Genomic DNA, 12,585 nt, shown 5'->3' with positions numbered 1-12,585 from the left:
AGTGTGTAATGTTGTTGTTAGAGTATAAATAAAATCTGTAAAATTTTAAAGCTCAAAGTTCAATGCCAAGCGAGATATTTTATTTAACAGAAGTCGCCTACATCGAACGGCCAGTTTGGACTACATCCCTCTACTTCCTTCTTTAATGACGTCACTAAAACAGTTTTTTGACTAACCTCCGCCCACAGGAATACACAAGAGTTGCGTTTGTAGAGTGTGTTTGTCGCCATGTCGTCGAAACGCTGTTATTTTCATCCCGCAGTCCAATCACCGGGTCTGATTCCGCCTCAAATTGATAGGGTAAAATTAAAGACATGTTTACAATAACACTGAGCGCATGCATCTCCACGTTATGGTAAGAGGCGTGACCTTTCCGGGCAAGGTTCGCTAAGATGCTGTCGAATCACAACACAGGAACAGCTGGCACAATCAGAACTCGTTACGTATTTCTGAAGGAGGGACTTCATAGAACAAGGAAGTCATCAGCCCGTTTTTATGACAGTGGAAACAGCGGTATACAGATAAGTAAATTATGTGAAAAATACTGTGTTTTTTTACACGCGAAACATGAACACATGTTATATTGCACACTATAAACACAATCAAAGCTTCAAAAAAACACGAAAAACGGGACCTTTAACTAAAAATTACTAATACATCATTGAAATCAAGAGTTGTATTTGTTAACATTATTCATTGTAAACTAGCATGAACAATATGAACAGCTGTATTTTTATTAACTAACATTAACAAAGATTAACAAATACAGCAACAAATGTATTAGTTAGTTCATGTTAGTTAATACACTATCTAATGTTAACAAATGAACCTTATTGTAAAGTGTTACCACAAATTGTATTCATAAAGACGTCACTTGTTTCTGAAAGAACGATTCAGTGATACAGTTTTAACAGTAATTTGTTGCCACCTAGTGGCGTAACAATGCAATCGATATATTAGTTAGCCTATTTGAAGCATTTTCAAAAGGTGATTTATTCTGTTTTGATCGGTAACATAAACATCAGCGTTTATCTTAATATTAAACGTTTGTATACTTCTATGATAACTGGAATATTTGTAACAGAAATAATGATACTGTGTTTGAAAAGATTGTTTATGAAGCTGTTTATATCTAAACATGACTACTCTCTCTAGATCAGCGGCAGCGCGAACGCAGATTTGAATGTCGCGATTTTATTTTTTTCTCAAAGCTTTAATATACATTGCCGAATCGTTGTCATTTAGGAAGTAGATCATATGGGTGATGAAATCGGGAACGCGATTTTTAAAGATTAATCGAGCAGCTTTTGTGCACCCCTTTCTCTCACTGCATTGACATATATGAGTAGCGCGAGGGCTTTTTAGTGTATTCATTGTTATAATATTAATGAGATGAGACGTCTCTATTAAAGGATACGCTCCCTGCACTTCGTTCTGGATAAGAACCTGTTCTCGGTTCCCAACCCTAGTTACCACTTCCCTCCGTTCTGCTCTACTGGGCTGAAAAAAACTACACTTTTTGCCCAAAAGACATCGTTTCAAACAGTCCACGTGACCACGATGATATCGAGACAATTTTGCTATCGCGATACCACGATATTGATAATACCTTATAAATAGTGTTGTCAAAAGTACCGAATTCGGTACCAAGTCTGTACTGAAAAAAAAAAAATGTAACAATACCAGCATTTCCCCCTAGCATTTTGAGCGCTGTTGAGCGGATTCTGAAACACCTCTGATTGGCCATTGTGTTCACGCGCTCAACAGATATGTCTGTGATTGGCTACAATGATCAACGCTTCAAAACGTTCAAAACGTGTAAATAGACATCTTCGACACTCTTCACCGAGCACTTGCACTTACACATAGGAGCTTTGAAAGCAGGCATTTATCAGTGAATCCGTCTATCAGCGGATATCACAAACATCTCAGTTGAGCACATGAACACAATGACCAATCAGAGGTGTTTAAGAATCCACTCTACAGCGCTCAAAATGCAAGGAGAAAATGCTGGTATTGTCGCATTTTTAAAATTTCAGTACCAACTTGGTACTGAAGTCGGTACTTTTGACAACACTATTCATAACAGCAATTTGTTCTCGAATCGGACATCACGGCTTGAGCCGTTCATCATTACATGCTAAAACGTCTCTAACAATACAATATCCAAGAATCCACACATTTTCCCCTACTGTCACAATGCAGTCTAAATTTTACGTTTTTATTCACAGTCATTTTAGTCCTGCAAGTCCTGCAATTTCTCTCTTACTTCACGACCAAAAGAGATAATGCTCAGATCTATCATAATGATTCAGCCAGTAAATATTTATAATGATCATCATTATTTCTGAAGGGAGAACGAGCAGCTAATTGCCTTAAATTCTTGAAATGCATTGGTACACAGACTTAAAACAAGTTTCCAGCTGGTTGACAGCAACACTAAAATTTATGCAAACAAATTTGAAAAAGCCACTACCTGTTAAAAAGGCCGTTATCAGTCAGGGAATTGATTGTTTATTGTAGTTTAAGACCCTGTAGACAAACGTAGGGGAAATCTCGGGGCTCTATTGACCAAAATATCTCCCAGTAGGAAGGGTTCATAGTCAAGCCAAAGCAGAGGGTCAATGTGTACTCAAGGAAGTATCTGTTTGTCCACCGGAGCAGTCGCTACAGAACAACATAGCCCAGGCGTTTTCAGTGAGGGTGGGGGCGGGGCGGTGTGAATGGTGCTCAATCACAGCTCAGTATGGAACGCACAAAGGCCCAGTGAGAGTGAAAACGAGCCGTAGCCATAGAACACAGAGCTGCTTTTCATGTCTCCGGAGGCTGGGCTGCACAGACCTCTATACACAGGTAACACCTACTCTCTGGTTACCTGTTCCCATGGAGTGCTGACGCGATGAGGCACAGAATAGCAGAGGGCCACATTTATCAGGCTAAACAAAGAGCACAAACCCTGACAGACACTGAATGGATGAGCTCTCTTCAGAGCGCTCAGCGTGTGGACTGGGTTGACCTGAAATGTAAGCAGGTAATGATGTTATGGGTAGGGTTACTGACCAAATCAATAGGGTCTACATTAAGGTCTCAGTTTTAGGGCGCTGAAGAATGTTCTTTATACTTTTGTTCTGTTTCTTCCCGAGTGACCAAGAAAAAGATTTCTCTTTAAACCCTGTATAGTATCAATACAAAGCATCCGTAAACTGAGCATCCGTAACAAGTGTTTCATCCCATTATAATGGTTTACAAGTTGTCAAAGAACCAATTTGTTCTTATATATAATAATATATAACAATATATATATATATATATATATATATAATATATAACAATATATATAACTATTATATATATATATATATATATATATATATATATATATATATATATATATATATATACAGTACAGTCCAAAAGTTTGGAACCACTAAGATTTTTAATGTTTTTAAAAGAAGTTTCGTCTGCTCACCAAGGCTACATTTATTTAATTAAAAATACAGTAAAAAAAACAGTAATATTGTGAAATATTATTACAATTTAAAATAACTGTGTACTATTTAAATATATTTGACAAAGTAATTTTAAATGTTTAAATTTTAAATAAATGTTTATTGAGCAGCAAATCAGCATATTAGAATGATTTCTGAAGGATCATGTGACACTGAAGACTGGAGTAATGATGCTGAAAATTCAGCTTTGCATCACAGGAATAAATTACTTTGTCAAATATATTCAAATAGTAACAGTTATTTTAAATTGTAATAATATTTCACAATATTACTGTTTTTTACTGTATTTTTAATTAAATAAATGTAGCCTTGGTGAGCAGACGAAACTTCTTTTAAAAACATTAAAAATCTTAGTGGTTCCAAACTTTTGGACTGTACTGTATATATATATATATAAGTTGCAAGAAAAAGTATGTGAACTTGCACATACACATACCCACTTGCAGAATCTGTGAAAATGTGAATAATTTTAATAAAATAAGAGAGATCATACAAAATGAATGTTATTTTTTATTTGGTACTGTCCTGAGTAAGATATTTTACATAAAAGATGTTTGCATTTAATTCACAAGACAAAACAAAAAAAAATAGCTGAATTTATTAAAATAACCCCATTCATAAGTATGTGAACCATTGATTCATAATACTGTGTGTGGTTACCTGATGATCCACAACTGTTTTTTTGTTTTGTGATGGTTGTTCATGAGTCTTTTGTTTGTCCTGAGCAGTTAAACTGAGCTCTGTTCTTCAGAAAAATCCTCTGTATCCTACAGATTCTTCAGTTTTCAAGCATTTTTTGCATATTTGAACCCTTTCCAGCAGTGACTGAATGATTTTGAGATCCGTCTTTTCACACTGAGGACAATTGAGGGACTCAAACACAACTATTAAAAAAGGTTCAAACATTCACTGATGCTCCAGAAGGAAACACGATGCATTAAGAGTTGGGGGGTGAAAACTTTTGAATTCAAATATCAAGGTAAATTGTACTTAATTTGTCTTCCTGGAGACATGCAAGTATCTTCTGTTGCTTCCGAAGGGCAGTACTAAATGAAAAGCAATGATATTTAAACAAAATCAGAAACATTTGGACCTCTTCATCCTGTTCAAAAGTTCTGTATATATATATATATATATATATATATATATATATATATATATATATATATATATATATAGGCCTATAATATCATATCACCTAGAATGGGATGGATGGATGGATGGATGTTGTTTTACACATCCCTCAGCAGAGCACCAATATACCAACACAAACACATGATCTGGCACGTTTACTTCAAACGCAGGAAGATGTTTTAAAAAGATCAACAATAGCAGTCAACCGGCTACCATGTGAGTCAAAGAGACAGACCTAATATTCAGTACATAATGACCTATTCTTGACAGATCACTGACTCAATTCAGCTCGCAAAGGGGCCAATGAAATTACCACTGACTGCCCAGCCGCCACGATGACTAAGAGCTGATTGTCTAAAAGAATTTCTGCCACACGGCTGCACCGAAACTGAAAATGCTGCATTTAAAAAAAAACAGATGAGCAATGCTTTGTTAACTTATGCTTACAAAGTCCTTGGAATTCAAGATTGGTACATAAGTCAAATAATTCTGAGTTGCGTCTAACAGTGGGCACATTGTGACGTGTTTATTGCGGCACGCGGCCCTGAGCTCTCGGCCAAGGGACTCATTGTTTCCCAGAGTACAAATTCCATGAATAAATAGCACAACATATGAAACTTTAGTTCTCAGGCTTTAAACGTTGCATTCAGAGGGTGGAAGACATGAAAGAGAAACTGAAAAAGGACAAAAACAACTCAGAATGTCTAACAGATATGATAAAGCATAATAACAAAAAAACAATTATTCAACCAAATGCTTTCAAAACACTTCAAATAAACTCTAAAAGCCTAAAAGTAATTAGGTTCTAACAGCGTGCATCAACAACAGTCCCTGTGTTTTCTCTACTTCACCGTGAGGAACAATGAGTCCGTACCTCCTCCTGAGAGAAAGTCTGCTCGGCTTAATTTATCCATCCTCTATGCTGTGTGAATTCTCTTTCCACAGTTCCTAGAATTAATGGGCCCTCCGAAGCTTACATCGGAGCTGCTAATGGGCGTATAGCTATCTACAAAACCAACACTTCAAAAGTGTTCTAGTTCCTATGAGAAGAATCCTGAGAGATTATCCATCAAGCCATCTGTAAGTTAAGACATTCTGCTAGAGGATTCACTTTGCTGAAACAAGCAAAACATTTAACCGAGGGGTAAAGTGTCAAACACACAGCTGTTTCAACAAGATCTCCTCCAATCCGAAATGTTCTGAACTGCTAAAGGGATCTATTATATGGATATTCTTCTATGACAATTGTTTCTTAAAGATGGTACCAAACAAATCACCATCTGTCACTATAAGAGCCATGTTGTAGAAATGCATTCTGAAATATTTCATGTAAACATGTTTCTGAATAAAAGCATTTTCTGGCAGTATCATAAAAATTACAGTCCAACAGAGGAACTTAACACGAGAGACATAAAGAAGGAACTTCGCCTATCAATAGAAACCGTGTGTAAGCCTTGAGTGACCCAGTCGGCACCTAGTGAAGATGACTTGGTCATGTCTTGATTTGAAGTAATGGAAAACACTTCTTTTTATACTGGGGTTCATTTCATACAGTTCATCCCATTCCTTCTGCCACTTGTTAGTGATGTATAAGCTAATTAATAGTGTGAAATTGAAGTCAGAAGGTGGCATTTGACAGTCAGACATTTCCAGGTCAGGCGCATCCCTGGCAACTCCTTTGTGAGCACACAGCTTGAATTAATGTGTTAATGTGTTCAGAAACAAAAATATAGCAGCCTTCAGAGGAGTTTTATAATCAAACTGTTAAGATATCCACTAAAAAGAACACTTGTCACTTTAGAGCACCCTAGACATCTCGTGATCCGTTTGCAGGGGTGTGTAATCCAGTGACAAGGTGGCGTTAACAGCAGGGAAGTGAGCAGGTGTGTTTAAACAGAGCTAGTCAAACTCAAAGAGAGCCTGTGAAATGCGTCAAGTGTAATAAAGTTATCTAAAGCTAATAAACACTGCGAGTGAGACATGGGCTACGTCAGAAATCGCACACTCTCTTGGGTGGGTACTTGTTTTGAATGTGTACTTACTTTGCGAGTACTTAAAATAGTTTTATATGAATGTAATCTGGATGTTCTACATTCGCCATGTTGTCATTATCATGTGACCTGTCATTGTCAGTTGCGTCACTTCACTGCCATTCACAAATCCTCTCCCATGGCCTAATGGGATATTAAAGTGTCCATCATATGCATGCTTCAGTATTTCACCGGAAATAGTAGGTCATCCTGGTACTTTTTGCCTACTCTTTTATGAGTGAATTCGGACATACTTCTTTTGTCACATACTAGGCGTTTCTCAATGTCAAGGAAGGATCCTCGGAAGCCAGAGGATGCTACGTCATCGACATCCGTCGAAGGACTGTTCCAATGTCGAGGATCCTCGGAATTTCAAACAAGGACTGAGTCCTTCGTTCGAAAAATATCCCATATACAGGAAAGGATGCATATGTGTAGCCTTCGCGCTCTTCGCGCTCTAAAATCACCCACAATCCTATGCGCGCAGCTTTGCGATCTTGTTCAAAAATCTTTTAAAAAAATGTCGGAAGTTAGCGGGCAATATGCTTTCAAATGTAAGTATATTTACGTTACCAAACATTTGTTATAACGGTAGTAAATATGTCAGATAAATAAAGATTAACGTTTAAATGCCAGTACAAATTACTACCGTATTGATATTATAATTATACAAATACAAATTACGTTATTGATGGCTAACTGAACCGGACCGTCATTTAACAATTGTTAGCTTGGTTGCCGTCACCGGCATTTCTTTTACCTTTTCACTGACGTAATGACGCAATGACGTGCACTTGCTAGTCTGTTCCATTTACGTGTTCTCCGAATGCTAAAGAGGAGCCTCGCCTAGCCTCTGAAGGAAGTGACTTGGAAGGACCAGTCCTGCCAAGGAAGTATCCTTGACATTGAGAAACGCCTAGTGATTTCGGACACAGCCATGGTAATCATATGTGGACGTGGACATTTAAATATGTGAATACAGAGACTCTGTAAAAAAGAAAATAGAGGACCTTGCTCAATAATTTTAGGTCAAATCACAAGTGCTATCCTGGGGTGCGTTTCCCAAAGCGAACTATGGTCGCAAGTTCCGTCGAGTTCAATGGGACTTACAACCATAGTTGGCTAACGATGCTTTCGGGAAACGCATCCCTGAATAGTGACACATTTTTTGGCTGTCAAGCAATCACAGTTACCAGTGATTAAAAACTATCAAAATTCACAGATATCCAAGTAGTCCTTTAGTGTAGTAATCATCATATGTGCTTTAGGCATATATTTTTAGGAACTATACAAATTAATTTAATCTTGACTCCAAAGCAACTTCAACACACAAGCCTGAAAACATGTCTGATGAAGCATGGAAACACAGTGGCAAGGTCTGTTCTGATAGGGTTGTGGATGAATGTGCATATCAATTTATTGGTGAAAAAGGGAGAAAATGCCTAAGATATGAATAATTGCTGACATCAAGGCAAGTATTTTAATTCAGAGTCATTAATCACTGGTAATATGAATAATACTAATATAATATTTGTCCCAGTGTCTGGTAAGCCACACTTTTGTTGTTGTTTATGCATTTGCATCATTTTACTATTAGCTAATAATCACTGGTAATATGAATAATACTAATATAATATTTGTCCCAGTGTCTGGTAAGCCACACTTTTGTTGTTGTTTATGCATTTGCATCATTTTACTATTAGCTAATGTCATGTAAAAAAAAAAAAAAAAGTGCTATGAAGATTGTGGTAATAATAATGCATTCAATGTTTGATTGTGTGACATATTTGTTTACAAAACTGAGGTATTGGGTCGCCACTTGATGTCCAAAGTGAAACTTAGATTTGGAAATAAAACCATTTGACAACCACTAATCAAACTATTAAAGATGCAAAAGCTACACTCTAAAAAATGCTGGGTTAAAAACAACCCAAGTTGGGTTAAAATATGGACAAACCCAGCGGTTGGGTTAAATGTTTGCCCAACCTGCTGGGTAGTTTTATTTAACTCAACTATTGATTAAAAATTATGGCTATATGGCTGGCTTAAAATGAACCCAAAATAGACTGGAAACTAAAAATCAGACACATAATTACTAGATGCAACATTGATAATCAAAAGGTGAACATTTATTAATAAGCAATTTAATAAATGTTTATTATTTAATTATCATGTATTACACTTGTTAATAAATGTTCATTTATTAAACATATTATTAAACCTATTGTTGGTTCATTTTAAGCAAGCAACTAATTTTTAAACAATAATTGAGTTAAATAAAAACGAATTATATTATATTATATAATTGGAAATATGGAAAAACCCAGCACTTGGGTTGTTTTTACCCAGCGGTTGGGTTAAATGTTTGACCCAACCTGCTGGGTAAAAACAACCCAATTGCTGGGTTTTTCCATATTTAACCCAACTTGGGTTGTTTTCAACCCAGTATTTTTTAGAGTGTACAGAAGATCACATGCACATCAAAAGTTATAAAAATATATATTATAAAGTCTTATCTCATGAATTGAACCACAGACCATAAAACAATTTGTTAATTATCTTACATGTTAATGGCCTCAGGCCATGCATTCCCAGCTGCCTCACATGGCAACAACATAATGAATGACAAATATTAGCACCCCTATTAAGGAATGATGATACATAAGGTTTTGGGTCAATGGCAAACATATCATATGTATGTATGTATGTATGTATGTATGTGACAGGTTCTTATAAGTTTTATAATTTGTATTCATGATGGTTTAAATTTTGTAACATTTTCTACAACAACAAAAAAAAGACCTAATGACTCCAACAATGTCAAGTGGTGTAACCATCAAGCAAAAAGTACTTTACTTGCACCTTGAACACTCAAGTCTACAAACAGAAGGCAATTTTGACATTTTCTCTCAAAAATAATGCGTCAAAAGGACATTTATATCACGAAATTGAAACAATTTCTCATCATAAAAGCATTTTATATTCTATTTTTGTATATCTTATTTGATCCGGACAAAAAAAAAACGAGAGACGCCATGTACAAATAAACAAGTCCATTTCTTTCATTAAATCCATATATTAAAGTTTGACTTTACAGCAAAATCGCACTTGTATCTTTATGAATAATGAACGAAGGTAACTGCAAGGCAGGATATTTCTGGAAAGGCAGCGTTTCACAAGCAAATGTTTCGCACATCAAGCCGTGTGAGAGTCATTGCTGTAATGTCGGCTCGTGCACCTGCAGCGATGTCCTTCAGTCATATTTAGCTGCGCGTGAGCCATTTGAAAGATTAATTTTTAAAATCAGACCACACAGTATTCCACAGAGGATCTGCAATGCGGTCTGCACACTTCGTCTTATCTGTATATATAACAATACGAATCACAAACAACTAGTTATCGGATAAAATGCCACAAACCGCCCTTGAGCGCACAGTTTTGATTTCCAGAAGCATTATGCTCTGAATCTGATGATGCACACACAAATAGCTGCAGGCTGAAGTCTTCTTGGCCACGGGGTGTTGGCACAGAAGATCGTTGTGTTAAAGGATTGACACTCAAAAATAGCTGTCAAGTGAAGCGGAACCGTAGGGAGAGTGGACATTTCTCAGCTGACAGGCCACGGCGATTATTTCATGACATCTTTTCAGTATAAGACGGAAAATTAGAGCAGATATTGATTTTTAATAAGCTGCGATGTACGGCGCGCGAGATAACATCCTCACTGATACTGAGCGATTATTTCAGATCATTGTCAAGAAACCTTCACTGAGGATACTTACAGCAACATTAATTACCTTTAAAATTATATCTTCGCATACCAGAGAGTATTTTTTAAAGAGGTTCATTTTTACATATTAACATTTTCATTATAAATAAAAACAGGTCTTGATTCTTACCTTTGGCTGCCTCCACCGCGCATAATAGTCCTAAAAGCAGACCGACCGCAGAAGCGAAAGGTTTCACCCCACGGATCCGCATCCCGTCTTCGTAATAAAAACAGCAAAGGATTGAAACAATGTTATTCTATCTCCTCACGCCCGATAAAAACTGCTTTAGCTCAGTGCTGCAAAAATATCCAGAAGATGTATATCTCGGATTAGTGCGGTAGTTTTAAGATGGCTGCCGCCACCGCCGTTCAGCTCTCTTCTCTCTCAATCACCGTTCAGTCTCTCGCCGCTCCGCAGCTGCATCCAACGGGAGCGGTGACGGGCTGACGTCACGACTGTTATTGTGGGAGTGCGGGCCGCCCGCTTTGCCCTTTGCATAGCCAACCTCAGAGAGACAGAGGAGAGGGTGTGGATTGGTGTGTTGTCCAATCCTTTACTGCTTAATCCACCGTGATTATTATGGTTTAGTGTCAACGATTGAGTTAGCTTGTATGAGGGTGTCAACTTGATAAATTGGATAATTTTGATATTATCATAGTGATTTAGCCTATGTAGGCTAATGTTATATCAAGATGGGATGTTTTAATGTCCATTCACATACTTGGTGATAAATAGGCCTACAAGTTATAGCCTATGCAATAATGTTAGCAATTCTTGTACCAAAAGACCTGCAGTTACTATTTCCGGCAATCATGTGAAGGGGCATTAGGACCTGGCTTTTGCTAGTTTTGTTAGCATAGAAAGTGAAGTTGTACACTTCCATAATGTACCTACTTTAAAGGGTTAGTTCACCCAAAAATGAAAATTATGTCATTAATGACTCACCCTCATGTCGTTCCAAACCCGTAAGACCTCCGTTCATCTTCGGAACACAGTTTAAGATATTTTAGATTTAGTCCGAGAGCTTTCTGTCCCTCCATTGAACATGTATGTACGGTATACTGTCCGTGTCCAGAAGGGTAATAAAAACATCATCAAAGTAGTCCATGTGACATCAGTGGGTTAGTTAGAAGTTTTTGAAGCATCTAAAATACATTTTGGTCCAAAAATAACAAAAACTACGACTTTATTCAGCATTGTCTTCTCTTCCGGGTCTGTTGTATATCCGCTTTCACTCCACAATGACGCTGCTTCTTCTTCTTCTTTCCTGTTTTACGGCGGTTGGCATCCAGCTTATTGGTGCATTACCGCCCCCTTCTCCTCCGGACAGTGACGCGATTAGGACATCCGCGACATGCACACCTACGCACCATTTAAAAAAATATAGCAATACCAAAATACAAACAATGTAGAATAGCTTGAATACAGCGTGCGTCTCCCTCAGACTGTAAACAAAGCTCGGGCGCACTAGATAACACGTCAGCAGCGTCACTGTCCGGAGCAGAAGGGGGCGGTAATGCACCAATAAGCTGGATGCCAACCGCCAAACTTCTTAAGATAATCTTGTGCTATTTTGAGACACCATGAATATTAACTAAATGTGCTTTTAACATACTATGTCTTTATTTTTTTTTAAATGTATTTAGTTACCACTTGTAGTACACTTTAATAACTATTCTAAGTGGTAACTGATTCATTTATTCTCCGATGCTTCCTGAAGCAGTGTTTTGAAATCAGCCATCACTATATAAGTCGTTATTTTGTTTTTTTGGCGCTCCAAAAATTTCTCGTTGCTTTATAATATTAATATTGAACCACTGTACTCACATGAACCGATTTACATATGTTTTTAGTACCTTTATGGATCTTGAGAGAGGAAGTGTCCAATTCTCCCTATGGAGGCTCACGGAGCTATCAGATTTCAACTAAAATATCTTAATTTGTGTTCTGAAGATTAACGAAGGTCTTACGGGTGTGGAACGGCATGAGGGTGAGTAATAAATGACAGAATTTTCATTTTTGGGTGAACTAACCCTTTAAGATTATCTTAAGAAGTAGTAAAGAAGAACTTTTAGTATATTGTACAAACTAGTCAGTGAAAATAGAGCACTTTAAGTTTACATATGGAAGTGTACTTTTTTC

The 12,585-nt window shown here is 37.0% G+C and overlaps 1 protein-coding gene across 1 annotated transcript in view; it reads right to left on the bottom strand.

Moving 5' to 3' along the window:
* clstn1 (calsyntenin 1) overlaps window positions 1–10,894 on the bottom strand; it is a 54,669-nt gene extending 43,775 nt beyond the window's left edge. Inside the window, 1 exon segment of the mRNA XM_048177499.1 lies at window positions 10,573–10,894. Within this exon segment, the coding sequence (XP_048033456.1) occupies window positions 10,573–10,654 (82 nt within the window). The 5' untranslated portion in view covers window positions 10,655–10,894.
* Window positions 10,895–12,585: the final 1,691 nt, after the last annotated feature.

Source organism: Megalobrama amblycephala, linkage group LG24 (assembly GCF_018812025.1).
Source record: "Megalobrama amblycephala isolate DHTTF-2021 linkage group LG24, ASM1881202v1, whole genome shotgun sequence".
Classification (NCBI taxonomy): Eukaryota; Metazoa; Chordata; class Actinopteri; order Cypriniformes; family Xenocyprididae; genus Megalobrama; species Megalobrama amblycephala.
The sequence above is the reverse complement of the archived record's forward strand: the minus strand, read 5'-3'. Positions and strand labels throughout refer to the sequence as shown.